Here is a 21,632-nt window from a genome sequence, read left to right on the forward strand (position 1 = left end):
CAAGGTTTTTAAAACATTATTCCTATGGACTTTTCAATGTTAGTGACAATTGAATCACTGTAGTGTTGTGCATTTGAATGATGCTGTTCCAATGGCCCAAATTTCTTGCTTTACCAGAGCATATGATGAAGTGGGGATTGCCAAGTGCACTTCTGGCACAGAGTTTGAGATAGATGCTCGACACACTTTCCCACTTAGAATTCAAGTAATGTTATGGTGCTTTATCAAAATGTCTACAACTTCAAATCAATAAGTCTACAGCCAGGAGTCCCATTTGCTAATGCAAAATGAGGAACTCGAGTGACTGACATGTGATAATAAGCAAGAGAATGCCCCATTACTGTCCAGTTATCAGGGTCATCTCTCTAACATGTGGGTACCAAATTAGGTCAAACTGTGCATCTTTAAATTTTTTTGACAAACCTCTATACACCATGCAACAATGTATTACATGTACTACATGTGTACATCTTGTATATGAAAAGGCATAGCTCAGAACAGTGCAAAACTTGATCACATTTCTCTGGTTAAGCCTATAAGGCCTGTTTCTCTGCAAATTCTACCATTTCATTATCGGTGGTAGACATATCCTATCTTATCAATGCCCAGTGAATGTAAAGCTATGCAGCAGTCAATTCAATTTCTTACTGTATTTTTACAAAAGAACTACACTACCAATAAGTTATAGGCAAAATTTATTCTTTATTGGATCAATGATGATCTGTGTGAAGATACAACACTTTGAACAATCATTACTCTAAAGTTACCAGTACAAATCTGTCCTTCAGTCATTGACAAAATAAATTAAATGAAATTCAGAATTCCTGCTACTTGGCGACAGCTGAAATTACGCAATGTCATCTATTATCAGGTGGACAGACATATACAGCTCAAACCTTGCAAACTCGTTTAAAGATAGGTTAACATTTATGACATGCGAGGACTTAATATTACTTCACTCTTCTTTTTACAAAGACTAAGACAGCAAAAGGTAAAATGGATTAACCTCCATTAACATTTATCCGCCAGGTTATATATATCTACCACTTTGAAAAACAGTGTGCATCACCCTCTATGATTCAGTTTAGATAGGCAGGCATACATTGTACTGGAGGACATAGCATCATACATGTAGATCTCTTTAGATGCATTTTTCAGGGTGGCAGATAGATGTAGACATTATTTGATAATTGTTGTCCTTGCTCTAAGAATCTTGATTGGGCTCAAACAAACGCCATCCTCTATTTGCCCTTGTCAACCCTGCCTACACCACCAGAACCCTCCGTAGGTCATGTGATCGCTCATGAGCAGTGCCCATCACCATGTTGCACCTGAGCCTCCAAACCCCATTACCTCATTATCAGAGCCCTTTGGGAAACCTGAAGACAACTTCACAAGATCTTTTACAGGTCATATACATGTAATCCTTGAAACGAATATATGGTAAAGATGGTCATAGCAAGGCACTTCACTGTTACAGTAATGACTGGCTTATTGTTGATTTCATACATAAAATATATTCCAATCAAAATTTACATTAATTTTGGTAAATTTGCATATAGGTGACTGGATGAATATTTCGATATTGAGGATAGATTAATTCTCTGGAACATTAGAAAATATAAAATGGTACTAAAACTGATCAATAAAACAAAGAAAAAAGTGTAATTCTAAAGTCACTGCCTCAAGATACAAATGTAACTCTTCCCTTAGCTATATCATAAAAGTTTTATCTCCAATCTGCAGTCACAATCTCACATTTTTGGGCTTTTTTTAAATGCAACACATAAGAATCTCCACAGAGTAACAGATAACTGTTCCTGTAGCAATCATTCCACCCTGCTAATATTCTGAGCCACACGTGTAGGTGACCTCCTCTCATGCTCTTGGGATGCAGGATCACTAATGATCCCTGTGGCGCCTGCCAAATGTGCCATAAAATAACATCGGCGTCGCCAACCTCAGATGGTTCGCTTGGAAGTCACGTTGACTTGATTAATATGCCATTGTGGTTGCCTGTGCCAAGGCAGGTTACAGTAGAGGTTGCATGTAGGTGTCCTTCAGTGCCTTACAGCATTGGTTGGTTTGTTGGTTGGTTTGTTGGTATATAATAAGTTGTAAATGATTCCCAATGAATTTTTCCTTGTTGTCTAATGTTGGTACTAGTAGACTGTGGTCTTAGACTTAATAAACATGTGTATACAAACACATGCACACACACACACACACACGCACACACACACAAACATGCACACACACGCGCGTGCATACACACACACATACATACACACGCACACACACACGCACACACACACATGCACAAACTTATGGCATTTTGTTCCTGGGAAGGAGTAGTATGATAGCATGTTACTCTTTACACTTGAAGTACAATTCCAGTACCAGTAATGAACATTGTTAGGAATTACCTCAGAGATTGGACAGGCACTAGAATTGACATGACTGATACAATGCCTCTATAAATAGAAAGCGAGCAATAGACTCCATGGATACAGCAAATCCTTTAACCCTCTAAAATAACCTGCATATGATCAGTTACCGCTGCCATGTTCACAATATTGATACAACAGCTTAATACTTAAAGGCTTATGTGGCTGATGTAATATAACGCTGCCTGGGAAACTAAGTTTACCCCAGAGGACATTCATAGTACTTGTTGTATACTACAAAAATAGATACATATGATGATCAAGTTCTCCTAGCTATAAAAATAAGATTTTTGACAAACAGGTATTTATGGCCATTTTGGAGCATAAAAATGGCAATTTGGAAGTAATAAACTTTTAACAAGGACCCACTGTACACCTTAGTCACTTCAAGAGGAAATCATAACAACTACTAGTACTATAAGTCATAATTAACAACTGCAAAATTATACACTAAATATTTTTCTTCAATTAGATTATGTTCTAATTTTGAAACAAGGAATAATGAGCATTTAAGCTGGCGACATCTACAGAGCTGATACCATTTACTACCCCTAAACCTTAACAAGCTGCTCCTTTGTTTTTATTAGGAAAACACTTTGTCTTGTGAACAGCAGTAATCAGTAGGCAATAACTGGGCCTCAATGCACCAGACATATCTACTTCTTAATCTATCTTCCTAATAGGTACAGTCAAACCTGTACAGATAACCATCTCTTCATAAGGACAACCTGGCCAATGGGTACACCTTTTGGTGGTCCCTTAGGTAATTTTCCCCATTAACACAAGACTTGAAGTATTAAGAATCCTGTTTGTAGTAACCACCTGACCACATAGACCAGATTCAATTGGTCCCATGAATGGTCTTTACTGTATTAGTGTTTAGTAGTATGTCGTAAAACAATGCAAAAAGAGCAGCTAAGCTGCACAAACTTCTTTTATATTCATATACAATGCAATACAATACAGGGCATGTTTTTGTGAGCTGAGTGTTTATAGGAACTAGACATTCCAGTCAAAAGTTATTTGTTTGCAGTCTCATGAACCACAACCAGAATGCAAAGCATCCATCTACAAAAACAGATACTTGGGGCAACAAATATCTATAAAAAAGATTGAACTTATGCAAGCCACAGAAATCCAAGACCGGATTAGGCGTTGCAAATCAGTATTTAGTACTGCCGTCTACCATTGTCAAATCCAGTCTGATTTCATGATGGTTTATGCATTGATTTGTAAGAAAAATGGCTATCACATGATCTACTTGTCGGCAATCAGCTGTAAAGCCTACAGCCTTGCCCTTCCAGCTGCCTGGACTTTCCAAATATCAGCCCCATAGTTTGTAACCTGATCCTGTCCTTGGTGCTGAACATGGCTATCCATCACAACACAGGGCAGGAGTTTCTCAATTAGGCCATCTCTGGGCATTTCCACCTGATTCAAGTGTTCTACATCAACAAGACTTCATCTTAAGATACATTTCAGATTATAAGAAGAGTCTATTACAAATCTATTGTACACCTAGTCTTTTATTTTTTCACACAAACACTGTCAAACCAGAACTTAGGTTGCTTACGGTCGTTCCCACACTTGCTCACACTACATCAATTAACCTTTTCCCTGATGCCTAACCTTGTAACCAATAGAAACTTGGTAGCCAAATGACTACTTCAGTGTTCTCAAGGTTAACTAATGAGGAAATGATTAAGTATTTGCACAGCCAAAACAGTACAATAAATTGTTATGGGTAGAGCAATCTGAAAACATCCCATAACGTTTGGCTTCTAGTCTGAAAAGGAGTGTTAGAACTTCACTAACCATGGAGTTTTTCTTATAGTGCCAGCGGCTCAATTTACAAAATGAGGTCATTCTTGTACTGTAATCTGTATTCTGTCTGATGTTCACCCTAAATGGGCTTGTCTGCACAGCTGCAAATCAAGCCAAGAAAAGGCAATTCTTGGCAGGGCAAAGTAAACTCAATAACAAGTTTAAAAGATTTCTATGATCTAATTATTTACCACAAGGAGGGAAATACAGATAAGAAACTACCACTGTCATGTGTACTCTCCAAGCAGATGTAAGGATCCGCCCAGTCTCAGTGTTTTACAATTGTTTTTGCAAGATTTAGCATTACCTTTCTCGTACTGCAGTAGGTTTAGGTGAATCGTTGATAAGGTGAAATACTAGATAAGAAAGATGTACTAACTGTTGCAGAACAGGTGTAAATTACAGACTGAGCTGGGTCCTATACATCTGCTTAGAGATTACAACATATCCACTGTGCACTTTGTAGTAATGTCATGGCTACAAAAACTTCCCATGGTTGAAATTCCACCCAAAATTCCTGATCAACTCTAGATCTCTGCCAAGTGCCATTGCCAAAGACCTTTGGGTATTGAGATAACGTCTAAGGCATGCTGTGAGATGCATTCTAAAGAAGCTAAGCTAACAGTCATCTCTAGAGTGTATTTCACAACATGCACCACAGCAGAGAGTGGGCCAAGAATGTGAACCAGTGCATTAGTGGAGTTTATGAAGCATTACTGTACAGAAGATGGTGGCATGGGCTACATAGACAAACAGGCACCATTTGGAAGGGGTACTGAATGCAGAGTATCAAACTTCTTCTAACACAACCATTGTGGATTTACCTGCCAACATCTTGGTGAACTGTCTGTCACCTTCCTCTGGGTGAAAATGACTTCTGCTTTACACTGCAGCTAGGTGCAGAATACCACAGTCTGGTACAGCTTATGACTAACCTTTCCCAAGTATCATGGTAGAATATATCCTTCAACATAGCATGGTACTACAACTTCTGTATAACAGTATATTAAGGCCAAACAAGATTTTTCCTGTGGACTCCTCAATCTTTCAGCACTATTTTCATATTATCTATTTGTATGGTTAAAGGAAACTCAAGCAATATTAGGGCCTGAAAATCGAATTTTGAAAATCAATTTATTTAATCATCTCTATACATGATAAGTTCAAACAACACTATCACAATGTACAGCGACATCCACAATGCTAAAATATGAGGTCAGTGTGATGTTAGAACTCACTGAAAATCGTCGCAGGGTTTTTTGTAGGCTCGCGAAACTAAGGGGATCATTGTACAGCTTGTTTTTGCGTGGTTTTAAAATGCTCAGAGTGTGGAGTTATTACAGAAATGTGCTAGACTGTGTTACTAAATGTCACTACCATAGAGATTTCAGCATTTCTTTTATTTACATTTTTTGGGCCCTAATATTGCTTTGGTTGCCTTTAAAGTGAACTGAATGCCTCAGTCTGGCACAAATTCTGACTTACCTTTCCCAAGTTTATGCATGCTACAACACCATACATGCACATGTATATTACAACATCTAACAACAAATCTTACAACATCTCTGTCAGGGGACAGACAAGATTTGTCCTTGAGCCTCCCCAATCTTCCACATCAGCCTGAAGGTCACATGAAATATTAAGTCATTCTGAGGACAGAAGACCTGGCTACGAGGACCCTTGTTCCTCCTGGTGTAAATCATCACAACCCAGACCAAAAGGTGCCTTGAAGGTTGCCTTTACTGTCTATGACAGATATCATTTTTGACACTAGAGTAGTACAAATTAAACTTTACATCTGGATAAATTTCGATAAAAATCGAAATTACATGCATAATTTTTGACACTGAATCATCCCCATAACACTACATGTTACTGAATCATATTAATCTTAGGAGGTACATCAGACACCCCATGTCTAAATCATCAACTGATCTTTCACAGGAGGTGAATAAGATGACATGATGTGTCCAAATTATTAACTGATCTTTCATACAGCAATGTATATGATTAGGACTTCAGCAGATCTGATTCCAAATACCATGGCCTCAACAACAAAATACATTGTTTTATTACCCTTTTTTGTTTAAAAAAAATGGCAGGGATCTATAAGGATGGTTCAACGACCATCAATTTGACTCTATCTCACTCCTAGCTATCAGTATCATGATTAAACACTCATGAATTTCATTTTTTATAGAAACATGATATTATTTTTTCCATGTGACCAAGCAGTGATTCCTCTCACAAACTGGTGATCAAACACTATCACAACATTCTTAGTTTATATTTTCCCAAGCAAGCAGATGTGTACTAATTTTTCTCTCTTATAGTAGCACTCTCTTCATGGTATCTATTGAGTCATTCCAACAAAATCATACAATATCATCAAGACCAGACATCTACAGCCCCTGGTTCTCAATCAATTATTCATCACAACCACTAGAGAAATCAAAAGAAGGGATCACCATAAAAACAAACCCTGTGTCTTCCTTACTCCCTGTAACAGGCACCAGGGAGAATCGAGTCAGGATTAGCTTTATGACATGTTCATTATGCTGTGTCTTTTCTTGTATGACTCTGAAAGTAATGCAAAGCCTCAAGGGTCAAGGGGTTATGAAATATTCACAACTCCACTGGTGCTATCAGCCATGGGTGGTCGTTAGCCCTGAAAACCTTATGTTTGTTTTGATAGCTGGTGCAATAGCAACAAATCTTCAATGCTACACCTCCAATAGGGGAGGAATTACAATATATATGATTGAGCCAAAATAATCATATGTTACTTGTTAACATGAAAGTTCAGATGTTTTATGTACTTTTGGAATGTTAACATTGATAACCTTTTTGGAAGTACATAATATACATAATATTGTAATATGCAAGGTAATTAGGATAGATGAGAGCAATTCATTCGTAACTTGTCGTTCATCTCTATCCAGTTCAGTGCGACTTCATTCGCTTCCGCAGGTCTGAGTCTGTGCAGGCAGGTCAGAGTCTGCAGTTGTTCATCAGGTGTTGCAGGGTTTGGGGGTCCTCACCGCAATGAGAGCAATGATCATCTAACGTTCATGGTAATATGGCAAAATAGTCCTCATAGTCATTCTGGCTTGTACATAAGTGGACCCAACCTGTTCCTTTGCTGGTATACCAGATTTGAACTCATACATATTTAATTGCTAGTAATACTACATCATACTGATAGTTGCAGTGGTGCACTCCCCCTGCATTTTTAAAATATATCATTGGATAGACAATCATACACTTGTAATATGATAAAATTTGTTTGTGTATGAATGGTTAAGTTGAATATAATTATTATAACACCTTTATAAAGAAAGTCATTTGGCCATCCCAAACTTTATTTTCATCTGATTACATCATCTGGAGAATGGAGACCCAAAATTCAATGACAGAACGCAGTTCATTTTGCAATGAACAGTCAGCAATACATTGCACAAAATGTACATGTCCTTTCAGAAACTACAAAATTTTCTCAGGGTTTGTGAGGTTTTGCAAAGAATACATACATGTCACAAAGCAAGTTTTTCCATTTGTAACAACCTCTTACTGGGATGTAAGCAATGATGTGGTTCCTCTGTTCCCGTAAAAAAAGGAGCCTTTTTGGAGAAAAGGAAAAAGGCAAAATTATATTTGCATGCATGGATGTTATCTATACTATGGAATTCAATTTGTGTAGCCTTACATGAACTAATCACCACCTGACTGGCTCGTTTGAAGGTCAATGGCTCCATTTTTATCAGGTGGCAAGGTCACTAATCTCCCTGGTGAATCAGCTGATTGCTCAAAGGTCATCACATGACATTTTCATGACCAGAAATCATCTTCAAATGAGCATGTTAATGGACCACTTATGTACAGAAGAGGTGTTGGGAAAATGATTTAGTCAACTTTCCCAGTTTTCAGGTAGGGTAAGCCATTTATAGTGTTATGCCAATTGATGTTTGATATGGAAGAGGATATATTAATTGATTTCCTAAACTCAAAACTCATATTATTGAAGAATTTGTCTTATGTTGCAGAAAATTTCAAGAGTTAGTCATTCATTGCATATTTGTTGCTATTATATGACAAACATTTCTTGTGCTGCGGTGAACAAACATGTAAGGATATTTCCCAACAACTGTCTGAATCAAGTTTTAGCCCTTGTCACATTGTTTTAAAAAAAATACATAACGTTACATTACTTACACAAACCGTACATTTTTCATGGGATGTGGTCGGTTCTTTAAAGGGGCATATTGTGACATGAACATAAAACAAAATTCTTTGTCTTTGATTATTTTTCTACATCATTAGTTGAATCTACAGTCAAACCTGTATTAGCGGTCACCTTTGCATAGCGGCCACCTGCCCATAGTGGTCACTTTTTGTTGGTCCCTTGGATTTTTCCCATTGACATAAGCATTAAGAATTAGGCTATAGCGGCCACCTGTCCAACGCGGTCGCGGCCAGACGATTTTCGGTCCCGCGACTACAGTAACACTGCCGATAACGGTCAAAAAAAATTATGTGCGCCGGTAGAAGCCGCATCGCCACCGCACGCCGGGTTCAAAATCGTCATTTTTTTAATGCAGTTATCAAGTTTATGTGAACTCAACTTTACAGGATAATAATAAAGAAAACAAGAATGTTTCAATGTCGGGCCAATATTTCCCTTTTCCCCGGGAATTCATCCGAAATGTGCCCAAACACGATTTTCAAAATGGCGGAGCAGCATAAAGGTCATCGGAAGACACCACTGTTGCGGAGGTATAGTCTTCTAAATTTATTTTGCTGTAAACATCACTGAGGATAATTACTTAACCAAAAGCTTCAAACTAAATATGGATAACATTACTATGATGTAAAATTTGGGCTGTTGCAATTTTCTGAAAAGAAAAAAGCCCTCAAAAGAGCGACCTTCCTCTCGTTACCCTATTAGCATAATGGTAGAAGCCGATCATGACAAGCAAACAACAACAGACTAAGGAAAATGGTCGCCACGATTTTATGTTTGAAAACGGTCGAAAACGAACAGTAAGTGGCAACTGAGCAACATATATTTTGTTCTTAACTAACTAGGTGGCATTTTGCTGCGAAGGACTTTGTTTCATATGATTAAAACTCGTTGGTGACGCGTGTGCCGGCAGCGTCAGTCGCGAAGGATCAAGAGTAGAGTATGGCGATGCTGGTCTGTTCAGACATGAAGCTCGAGCAAGCCATGGATTTTGGAGTTGGCAGATACAATAATTCTTTTTTAAAGCCCATAATAGAAGTAAAAGAACAACAATCGAATTTCTAAAATGTACCTTACCTATGTAATGTTTACATGTGTATTGTACGGTGAATAAATGTATCTCAGTGGGTAACTGTTACTGAAAACATGTGTCACTCGTGGTCAATAAATCAACATTTTCTCCATAGCGGCCACCTGTCCTTAGCGGCCAGTTTTGGCCAGTCCCTTGAGTGACCGCTATAGACAGGTTTGACTGTACCTTATTACACTGCACAGCAATATTCATCACGTACGGATGCGACTTTGTAGTGTCGTGCGAACGTCTTGAAAAAAATTATATACGCAATCCCCCCCGCCGCTTGAATTGGCCGCCATCTTGTCCAACATTCCGACGAACCACCGAACACGCGATCGAACGCCCGACGTTCTGAAGTTTGGTCACTTGTGGTGATTTTCCTGTGACGCTCGAACTCCGACCATAACGGTCGATTCGGATTTTTCGTAGCGTTCTACGCTGGCTTATTTGCATATTAACTTGCGGGACGCAAGTTAATATGTAAATGAACCAGATTTTACACGTTTTGCGTTTTTCGTCGTTTATAAATGTGACAAAATGACGGGAATATGTTGGAAATAAGTAACAAATAAGTTACAAATGTGAATCTTAGTGTAGATCTTTCAAATTCTTACTATTTGTAGTTTTTGCCCACCAGATTCTACAATATGCCCCTTTAAGCTAATATGACTAACGTTACATACTTTTTCCCCAGCTATAAACTGACTACAACCAACTCTAGCAGTAGGCATACATGTATCAGAGTTCAGAACTCAGGGATTAAAGCACCTAAACCTGTTATTCAAAAGCAGGACTGTGTATCGCTATATATGCCATTATCATAAGCTACATATGATGTAGACTTCTAAAATCAAGTCTGCAATATGTTACAACATGAAACTTTGCTTTAAAGAGCTTCAAAAAAATCTTTGTATACTAGTAACATAACATGGAATATCTCAGCTCTAATTGTTGACACAACATTCGTTCTGTCACTTAGAGTAAACAATACTCAATAAACAATAAACAATACTCAATACTCAATACTCAATAAACAATACTTAGAGTAAATAAGTGAAGAGCGGCCTAAAATGGAACCAGCCGATTCCTACCTGGCCGAAGAAACTCTACTCTACTCTACTCTAATACCAATGGAAAACAAACAACCGAAATGCGTCATGAAAACCGGACCACACGGGTCTTACCACACGTTGTCTGGAAAGTTCGAGGATTAGCAATGGTACATATTTGATATGAACAAGATTTTTTGTCCGGTTGAATCTGGAGCCTGGAATCTGTATGACACAATGTAAACACGCGAGCCCCGCCTCGCTTGCTCGCGCTCTCCGCCCAACCCACGGCAACAAAAACAACACGGCACATCTGGACCATATCATACCGAAGCGTTCATAATGTGTAACTTTGTAAAACAGGACTGGGAAAAAAATCACAACTGTTATCAACTGCTACAGGTTGTTTCGTGCACACTAGACAGCTAGATAAGATTACTTTTAATACACCATCTAGCTTCCTTGCAGATTACGTCAACTGAAAGGTTGTGCGTTTAGGCACCGCTAACTTACCTCTCGACTCCTGATTTTCTTGGCCAAACTGACAGCAGTTTCTAGTAGAAGAGGGTTCTCTGCGGGTGGTACAGACTTGGGGCCGGGGCTCCTGGAGCTGAACATAGCTTAAATCCTTCCTTTGCAGCCAAATGAAATCAGGAACACAACCCCAACCTCCAACACTTGGTGCAGATCTCGCCGCCGGTCAGAGTGCATCTGTTTCCGCCGTCGGTAATAAGTTACTTATTAAGGCTCTCCGATTCGAGTTATCATTCGAGAATCTGAAACTCGTGATGCTGGAAGATGTTGCTACAATGAAAAAATATCATGTTAAGAAACTATAGACTTTAAGATTTTGATTACTTAAGAAGATGACTCATGGAATGGAAAAAATGAGAAAATAAGAGCTGCCCAGTGACTATGAGTGTGCGAAATACGTGATATTTGTGCGACCAATAGGAGGCTTATTCTATTAGATAGCATGGAATAGTCCATCAAAGCACTTTGGAAGATATGTGAATAATCCTTCAAATAGTATAATAATTATCATAATAAAATCTTTATATCTATTCTAATAGTTACTGTAATAAACTAATATGAGAATTATTGGTAAATAAGGAAGAAAATACTAAATTGTAAACATTATAGCACCCCCTTCTCTAATTTGGAACATGTCAAGTGTGAAAAAGGGGATTCCCCGTCCCACCCTAAAAATACTCGACACGTCAGTTGGGGAAAAACGTCTGCGTAGTTGTAGGACGCGACTGCTTTTTCCTGCAGTTTTACACTTCAACATTAAGTGTCTTATCCAGTACAGACGTAAGTGTTTTAATTTGATTGTAGCCTGCGACGCTTTCCCGTTTTACTCCGGCATAACTCACGAACAGGTGTTTTTTCTCGTCGTTTCGTCGAAACTATCAACATGACCAGTACTTTTTAAACGCCCGCCATTTTCTTTTACTTTGTTCCTTATCGTTTTTGGACTCAAACCACGTTTCCAACTTATGTTCAAGTAACATAAGAATGCTTGAATCCTTCCTCGTTATGGGGCTTTGGTGTAAATGGAGTTACGGAGCCCAGCAAACCGTTGATTTTTCACTTTCGTAGCGTGCAGTACCGAAACCCAAAAGGCTCGAAAGTATAATCACTATTAAGAGGTTTTTGGATCACTGCTTGCTAGCAGATTTTCGGACAATGTATACATGTTGTTCAGAAACAGAAACGGTTCGTCAGGTAGTGAAGATAGTAAGGGTAGTGGAAACGAAAAGTCCTGTCTGGTAAAAGCAGTTCGACACATTGTTCTTCATAATTCGAACTTCATGCAAATAATGTCCTTGATTAACTACGTTCACAGTTACAAAATGCAAAGTCAAATATTGCGCAACAACCATATGTTTGAGTTGCACGTAATCACGATCACACACATGTAAGTTTGCACGTTTACTCAGAACCGGATGTTTTACTACCTTTGCCTTTCCACCAATTGGATGCGTGTATCCTTGCACAGGGTCACCATTCAGGAAATGGTGTCATGGGGATTTCCAGTTGTTTATGTTTACTTGGAATTTTTCTGGTGAACACCATAGCACATGCACATGGTCACATAAAGGAAATTTCCCCAATTTTCATGGGAAACCCTTATGTCTCTGGTCTATTTTTAGCCCCCGCCTCCTATATATGTGGTGTCGTCGCCTTCCCTCTGCCCCATCAGATGTAACAATCTAACATTTTTACAGGATCATCCATGAGTATTACATGGGAAGACATGGAAAAAGTAAAGAAGATGCCGAGAAGCCCGTCATTTGTCGATGTCGGCAAAACTCGACAGCTGCAGGACTTGATCCTGGACAGCATACAGGGTGGCAGAGATGTGACGGGAGCGGAGGTGTGTTACCTGGGCGCCATGACTGGGCACAGCTTGGTGTTACCCTGTATCAGCCTGTTTCCTCACAACTTTCAAGAAGACTTGAATAAGCAATTGTTCGACCGCTTCATGCAGGTATGTAGTAAGGTAGTGGGATAAGCCCTGATTTAGAATCATACATTTTGTTTTTGTGTTCATCAGCGTTTAAATGTATGGTTGCAGATTGTAATGATGTAGTCATGAGTGTCACTCTGAAATTTTCCTAGTTACTGTAGTGTAGTATCTGTGAAAAATTATGGTGGCAAATAGACTGGGAGAATTTTGGGGTACTAGCCAGTGAAAATGGAAGAGATGCCGTAAACAATTAAGTTATTATAAGTTACTTTCGGATGGATAACAAAGTTTTTTGAAAAATGTCCCTGGTACAAATTTCTGTTCTAATTTTGACACATACGGTACATGACATACACAACCCAATATCCTTCCTGGTCCCCTTCTCACTCATTCATGTATATTTGATACCATAATGGAGGATGTCTTGATGTTGGCTGATGGGATGAAAAATTACAGTGTGAAACTGCATCATCTAGTTTGGCAAACAAGCAGGCAGATCAGTCAGATTTTGTCTGATAATGCATCTAATGTAAACAGCAACTTTGTTTAACATGTTTCTTATGTGCCTTTATGCAGAAAACCTTGGAAGAAGCAAAAGTGCTGAATTGGTGCAGAGTTTCGAGACCATTGACACCTGTTCAGACAACAGGTAAGCTTTCCCTCTATCAATGCCTACCTTAGAAATAGAATGTGTAATGTATACATAACCTGTTGGTTTTGTTTTCATGCCATTGTAACCAAAGAATAGGTGGCATGGTTTCATTGCTTACTCAGAGACCATTAACAGCTTTTTTATCCGTGTTTCAGCATGTTTAACCTTAGGATTCCTCTAGAGCATGCAGCTGATTCTGTACCCATGGCATCTTGTCCTCAACTAGTCAGCTGCCTTGATTGTCTTTCCTTTGTTTCACAGACTTAAATGAAAAGGCTAATCTACCAAAGGGATAACCTATACCAAGTTGATGTAAATGACATTTGCAGTGCAAAGAGCCAAAGATGAATAATATAATATCATGTCTGCGTGTATTTCATGTATTTCCAGGTGATGGAAACTGCCTGCTGCATGCTGTGTCCCAGTACATGTGGGGGGTCCATGACCGGGATCTGACCCTCCGCAGACTGTTGAACCGCACCATGGTGGCCGACATGACCGAAGACATGAAGAGACGCTGGAATCGTAGCTGTAAATCTCACAACCAGCATGTGGACCTGGAGTATGCTTCATTGGTAAGTAGTGGCATGGAAAAAGGACTGTTTCTTTTTACTCTATTTCAATCTGAAACATATATAGTAAAAAAGGCCCAGCAGAATTCTATATCTTTACTACAGCTAGCAGTAAGAACATAGAAAAAAAGTATAGAATTTTTTGTTTTCATTCAAACCATGCATAAAAAGAAACACTAGAAGTTTTGTTTTCATTCAAACCAAGCATGAAATGGAATACTAAATGTAGTGTAATATTGTCTGCCTGTAACAGGCTCTAAACAGTATGGTGCAAACTTCTTTTACAGGAGTGGAGGCAGGAGTGGAACATTGTGGTTTCAATGACAGACCCAACACCAAACCCTCCTGAGGCCAATGACCTCCCCTACAAGTCCCTTGAAGAGTTCCACATCTTTGTTCTGGCCAATCTCCTTCGTCGACCAATCATTATCCTTGCTGAAGATGTACTTCACAACTTCGAGGGTCACACCTTTGCACCAATCCACTTCAGCGGTATCTACCTTCCCCTACGTTGGAAGCCTGAAGAATGTGTGCGGTCTCCCATCATTCTTGGGTACCTGCAGCAGCACTTCACACCCTTACTGAGCCAAGAGGAGGCCCCAGCACCGATAGGCCTGGCTACAGGCGAGTATGCTGTGCCTTTGGTCAAACATGACCTCACCATGCTAACAGTTCAGTTTCTACTCGAACAAGAAGAGAACCAGGCTAGAGAGCTTCTACAGAAGTACCTGGACCTGATGGAGCTGCCGTATACAAGGAAGGAGTCCATCTCCATGGTCCTTGCAGCAAAGTTGAACCTGAACCCTCCTCCTGAGGAGCAAGATCTCATCAAAGACTACTTCCAGGCTGTGGAGAAAACTTACAAGAAGCCAGAAGAAATGCTGGAAGCTGCAGAACCAGAAAAAGTGCCTCAAGAGGAGTTACAACCACCAGCAGTCAACAAGGAGCAAACTGAAGCTAGAGGAGAAGCTAAAGCATGCAGCACCCCTGGCTGTGATATGTTTGGAACACCTGAGCAAAATGGACTTTGCACAAAATGTTTCAGAGAAAGTACAGTCTCCAAAAAGCCACCAGGACCAGCTGAAGCTCCTGCATTGCCAGCTGTTGTTGTTCCAAATTCCTCCATGCTGATGAGGGAGTGCAAGACCCCTGGTTGCCAGTACTTCTGCTCCATTGCCACTGGAGAATATTGTCACGAATGTTATGAGAAATTAACTGGTGATCAGCGGAGGAGGGAGGTGGCAGCAGGAAGAGCCACTCAGACTGCAAAAGAAGTGCAGCCACTTGCAGGAAATCCTAACAAGTGTGTCACGGAAGACTGCAACAATGACCGCAACCCTGACAATGAAAACCTCTGTGATGTCTGCTTTATCAACATCCTCGCAAAGTCAAGCCAGCCACCATCTGTGCATCCATCCAAGCAAACTGAGCGTGCGTCTAGTCTGAGTATCATTCCAACCACACCACAGCCCCTGCACAGTGTCGAGAACAGGACCAACAGTCAGAGTCTGGGCCACATCAGTGACTTCACTCATCCAGTCAAGTGCATCATCCCAGAATGTCTCAGGACAGGCTACCCCAAAACCAACGACATGTGTAAGAAATGCTTCATTGACCAACGAGGTAGAGTTGCAGGTGCTGTTGCTGCAGCTGTCACAACTATGGCTGCTGTTTTGACTCACATCAGCTCAACATTTACGTCTGCCAAGACATCAACACCTGGAGGATCCCCTACCTGCAAGACTGCAGGATGCGAGATGTTTGGGGCTCCTGGCCAGGATGGGTACTGCTCTCAGTGCTACCTGATAGAGTTAGGAAAGAAATCCCGACCAAAGCCAGCTGTTGAAATTGCAGCCACCCAGAAAACTGTGGCCACAGCACCCCAACGGCCAGCTGAAGAAATCTACACAACTGCAGCGATCAATGATGTGACCAAAGCAAGGTACTTCAAGAAGTGCAAGACAACAGACTGTATGAGGGTTGGCCATGAGACAGCCAATGGTCTTTGCCATGAATGTTACACCAAAGGAAGCACAGGAAGAATTGCAGACAAAACTTCAGCAGCAGCCAACCTGCCAAGTTCTGGACCAGAAGAATTGGTACCCACAGGTGCAGAGGGAAGCACCAATCCCCAGACTTCTAATCAAAGTGAGACAAGACCTCTTGGGTTCGAACTGTCTTCATCGTCAACCCTTCCTCTTGGCCCCATTGACCCACAGACTGGGGACAATGTTTCTACAGAGTGTTTGATTGAGGGTTGCAAAAATATGAAGCTTGAGAACACTGGTGGCAGATGTTACTGGTGTCTGAAGAAGGGGAAGATACCAGCATCACCAAAACCACCAGCAGAATCACCTGCAGCTCCCAGTAGCACTGCAGAGCCACCTGCTGCAGCTCCTACCAGCACCACAGCTGCTGCAGCTGCAGGAGATCCACAGCCTGTTCCCTCGCTTGTTGACAGAAAGCAGTGTCCGGCACCTCACTGTGATGCCTTTGGTGATGCCATGTACAACGGCCTCTGCTCCAAGTGTTTCCACACCCTTAGAGAGTACCATAGCAAGAAGCCTGGCGATTCAGCAAGTCCTCTGCCCAATGGTCCTCATCACTCATCGGAGGAACAGTCATCCAACACCATCATCACAGCAGGCCATGGAGCATCAGTGGTCGTGACACCTGGTAATGTTACAGTGACAACAGAGGAAGGAGGAACTGTATCGGTTGCCAGGACGACAACACAAGTCCCTGTGCCAGATGAGCCACAGCTGCCATGTGTGAACGCTGCCCAGGGATGTGTGATGTTCGGCACAAAGGAACAGATGGGCTTCTGCTTCCAGTGCTTCTGTAAACACACCAGTCAGCAAGCAGAGCAGCCTCCTGTCAATCACCCGCCCCAGCCTCCTGTCAATCATCCACCCCAGCCTGCTGTCAATCATCCACCCCAACCAGCCAATCAGCACCCAGGAGAGACACCGCTGAGGGTCCTGGCTGAAGTTGCAGGTCAGTTGATGATATTTAATTCGATCACTAACAATATTTGGTCAAAGTTGTTGCATTAAACTATAGAAGTATAATGTAGGCCTTGTCATAGGTTTGGTCATAAAAAGTTGTCAACATTTTGAGGACATTGAAGCTCATGGTGTATATTGACTTTAACTTAAGTTAGCTTTACTTCCTGTCTCCCACTTGCTTTACTTCTATGGCCAAATCTGTTTGAACCTGGACAGCTTGAATCTTACAAACCATAGCATTTGAGAGCATGGAGTAAAGAGATTACTTTAGAATATTCATTAACTTTTGATGTATTTTTTGCCATAGCAGCCATGGGAGAACAAGCCAAAGTTGAGTTAACTCACCTAAAAAAAAAAAACCTTGTCTCTTTCACGTCCAGGTGCTTCACACTACGCTGCCAGGTTGCCACGACAACGGTGTATTGCTCCAGGGTGTGACATGCACGGTGAACTCGAGAACCTCAACATGTGCTCCAAGTGTTACCTGCGCCACATTGCCGAGGTCCATCGTGCCAAGGACATCGAGGCCCACAGGGCGCAAAACCTCCACACCAATGTGGAGCCACCTACAGCATATGCACCAAGGGTATTGTTGCTTGATTAGCTTCTGGTAGTATTAGAAAGTTTGAATCTCCAACAAATTTTTAAGGTGAAACATCTCTTCGGCTAGCTATATGTATTATGTGAAAAATAAGGACACCATAACTTAGCGGAAAACATACCCATATCTGGAAACAAGGCCAACCTTTAAAAGCCCTTTTCCCACACTGCTTTGCGAGTAGGTCAGAAACACATAAACACATACACACCCTAACTCTCTTAATGTATTACATGTATGGTCTTTCTGCACCTTATTGCAATGACAAGGTTGAAAGAAGGGAAGACCAAGATTTTTCTAGATTGTGACTGTGTAATTCAGAATTAGACATCAGTAAAGTTTAACTTTTACTGCTCTCTAACTTACTGATCTCTAATTTACTGCTCTCTAATTCATTGATCTCTAATTCCATGTCCTTATCTTTACAGATAATCCATGCTACAGTCCAGACTGGTCCCTACTACCCTCCTCCTACCTACAACCCAGTCGTCCCTGAGCCCCAGCCTGGGTATGCACCACCAGCCTACCACCCCCGACAACAGTGTGCCACACCAAACTGTCCCAATGATGGCTACCCTGACCAGGAGAACCTGTGTGCTCCATGTTTCCAGAAGTTCATGAGTCTGATGACACCACAGCAGGCTGTGAGAAAACTGGAACCACAAGAAGCCTATCAGAAATATGTAGCACAGGAGCCCACAAAGTCAAGTGCCCTGAGGATGTGTAAGGCAGAGGGTTGTGAGAATTTTGGCAACTCCAGGTGTTTTGGATTCTGTCATGGGTGTTACCAGGCAAATTATGCCAACTGAGGCATTTTTGTATAATAACACATTTTACAGATTGAACAAGGTACACACCTGGACCATGCTGATACTTTTGAAAACAGTAGCATCACATACATTGTTGCATGTATCAGCCTATTATAGCAAGGAGATGCTTTAAGTCCATCATGTATACTGGTACATGCTGAAAAGAGCATCAAGTATTGCTAACAAAGAGGACCAAGAGCAGGATGGTATGGACAGGAATAAGGAGAAATGTGTAGCACAATATCCAAAGTGTGGATTGATCATGATGCTGTTTATTACAAGAGCACTGGCATAGAATAGCACAGATAATTCAAGTTGTAATGTTGTTTAGGCCACACCAACTTGATTTTATGGATGACATCCTGTGGAGACCCCAAAACTAATGCGCGCGGGCGAAAAAAAAGAAAATCCAGCCAAAAAAAAAAAATGCTGCTAAACCACAGGGCTACTAGTACAAAGCTGGTATTGCGAATTGAACCACAGAACACAGTTTATTTGTAGGAGGTACATGTGGGTTGTCTTGTTCATCATAGCAGACTCAGTGCAAGTGATTAATTTTTAATATATTGACAAGAATGACCAAAGAAGTATACTATTAGAAGGTATTTGGCTCCAAGGACTGTGGATGATATATGACTGTAATAAGAATTATACCTCATATACACCCATAAGGGCAGTTTCAACATACATGGCATTGAACTCCATATTAAGCATTCCATGGTTTACGCTCACAAATCTCACTGTGAAACCTCTGCCAATCCCTCAATTCCTCTGCCATGTCTCTCATTATTGCAAAAGAAACGTGTGAGAGCCACTCTGGACAGGTCGTGTTTGAAATTGTCTGGGCGATACTCGCTGCATGGCCTCCGCGATCCTCTCGTACAACTTTGCAAACGCAAAATCTCCCTAGCCAACATCGATGGCATACCAATCCACAAATACGCCCCAGTTTTCCGATAAGCCGGCACAATGCTAGCCTTTTGCGGCAATCTAAGTCAGCAAGTTCCGGAGTTCCGTGTAGCCTTGGAGGAGGTGATTTTTTAAATTTTTTTGACAACAGGCGAAAATCAATGCGCGCGCGGATGTAATCCATAAGATTAAGTTGGTGTGGCCTTACAGAGAGAAGATAATTTTATGTTGCAAGTTTTGTGAATAAGAGTGCATTGGTTGATTTAAATTTGCATATACTGATGTATGATGGAAACTTGCACATAGATGTAGTTGCAATGTTTTTACATTTTCAAAGGTAGTGCCACACAGTTTGTAAGATAATTATTTAGAATTGATTGTAAGATGGAGACTGTTTTCCATTAATTTGTGTGGGTAGGAAACCTGAAGACATTTATTTCAAGGTTATAGTGTTGTGCAGTGCAGGTGGAGTAAGACAAAGCATTCTTTGTGGCAAGGGGGTGGTTGTTATTAGAGTTAATCATGTGGGCTGTGTTTACCCAAGCTGATATTCTTGACGTAATTATACGGTTATATGTATACAAAAACTGTATAATTACGTGAAGCATATAAGCTAGTATATTATATATCATTAGCAAGTATATATATAAGTTGCAAACATTATTTAAATCAAGGCTGCATGAATAGTGAGATTGAACATCAGATGAAAGAAAGAACTGTGACAAGGAAGAGATTTCAGCCTGAAAAAGCACATTGAAGGTACAAAGATGTACCATGTATACTATGATCATGTAAGTTGTGTGTTGTTACCATTTCAAACAATAATTATATTGTGTGCAGCATAAAAAAAAGCATTATTTAGTAGGTTGACCATCAACAGAGGTTGTAGGCTTGCAGCCCTTTGTTTATCATGGGATCATACCTTCATGAAATCATTGCATTGTTACAGTAATGTTATGTAATGCCATGAGTAAAGTAGGCTCACAAACATTTTAATATTTCATTAAAACCCTAAAGAATACCATAATGATTTGTTGTAATCAGTGGTACGTGTCAATGAGAGTATCAAATGTCACACACCCGCATATTTTGGCATTTGTAAGATGTTAGAGACACTAACGTTTGTCTGAATTTGAGATTATAGTTTAGCACCTCATAAAATGCTACAAAACAGGATGAAGAACAGAATTGAGTTCACAGCTATTAATACAATTGCGTTATAGAATTTTTGTCACTGAAATAATCCAAACAGTAGGGTTTGACACAGAAAGTATAATTTTATTTCTATACTTAGTCTAGCACATTATGTTAAACAGAAATATTGTGTTAATGCCAACAAAGAGTAAGAAAAATACCTTTCAACGTAATACCATGTTCAAAATGACCAAACTGGAAGACTAGCATTTATTCGCTAGTCTGCAAGAATACATGTATCTAAATAGAGTTACATAAAGCATGCATACCGTATCATATCAAATGGTATGACATTGCTCAAATTGTAAAAAGTGTTTAATTTGGGATTTGCAGTTTTGCTGTGTACTGTCAAGTCTCAGGGGTATTTTACATTTCATCCACAATGACATCTTTGATATTAAACAGTAGCATTCATTTTAAGTAACTTACATGTATTTCATAAATGGCTGAGAATTAAGCCCTTCTAAGAGTTACTTTTTTGTAGTAGAAATAGGTGCTGTAAATATTGCCATTGTTCAGCTTATTGTTTACGTGTTATTGTTTTCTGTTGATATGCTAATATCTTGGTCATCAGCTGGAATTTGTACTCTTGAATATAATCTAACAGTAAAACACATTTTCCTGTAATAATTTTCATGTATGGAGCCAACAAATAATAACCTGCATGGTGATTAAAAAACAGATAAAGCTTATGTGGTAATGATCTGTTTCATACCTAGTAAATCATATTTTTATGTACTAGTAGTTAACATTACATCTATTATGTTATGCATAGGCAGACA

At 40.1% G+C, this 21,632-nt stretch overlaps 2 protein-coding genes across 6 annotated transcripts in view; one reads left to right on the plus strand and one right to left on the minus strand.

Annotated features, from left to right (window-relative positions):
- LOC136434637 (fatty-acid amide hydrolase 2-like) overlaps positions 1-11,561 on the minus strand; it is a 37,807-nt gene extending 26,246 nt beyond the window's left edge. Inside the window, exon 1 of the mRNA XM_066427567.1 lies at positions 11,149-11,561. Coding sequence (XP_066283664.1) covers positions 11,149-11,253 — 105 coding nt within the window. The 5' untranslated portion in view covers positions 11,254-11,561. The remainder of the gene's footprint in view (positions 1-11,148) is intronic.
- LOC136434589 (tumor necrosis factor alpha-induced protein 3-like) overlaps positions 1-21,542 on the plus strand; it is a 30,786-nt gene extending 9,244 nt beyond the window's left edge. For 2 of the 5 annotated variants that reach the window (XM_066427488.1, XM_066427496.1), the window contains exons 3-9: positions 7,214-7,345; positions 12,867-13,129; positions 13,685-13,757; positions 14,151-14,335; positions 14,620-17,329; positions 17,721-17,926; positions 18,367-21,542. In XM_066427488.1, the coding sequence (XP_066283585.1) occupies positions 12,875-13,129; positions 13,685-13,757; positions 14,151-14,335; positions 14,620-17,329; positions 17,721-17,926; positions 18,367-18,747 (3,810 nt within the window). In that variant the 5' untranslated portion in view covers positions 7,214-7,345; positions 12,867-12,874 and the 3' untranslated portion in view covers positions 18,748-21,542. Of the gene's footprint in view, positions 1-7,213; positions 7,346-11,703; positions 11,950-12,866; positions 13,130-13,684; positions 13,758-14,150; positions 14,336-14,619; positions 17,330-17,720; positions 17,927-18,366 lie in introns of those variants that run through there. The other 3 variants (XM_066427503.1, XM_066427509.1, XM_066427479.1) reach the window with 2 other exon arrangements.
- Positions 21,543-21,632: the final 90 nt, after the last annotated feature.

This window comes from Branchiostoma lanceolatum, chromosome 1 (genome assembly GCF_035083965.1).
Source record: "Branchiostoma lanceolatum isolate klBraLanc5 chromosome 1, klBraLanc5.hap2, whole genome shotgun sequence".
Lineage (NCBI taxonomy): Eukaryota > Metazoa > Chordata > Leptocardii > Amphioxiformes > Branchiostomatidae > Branchiostoma > Branchiostoma lanceolatum.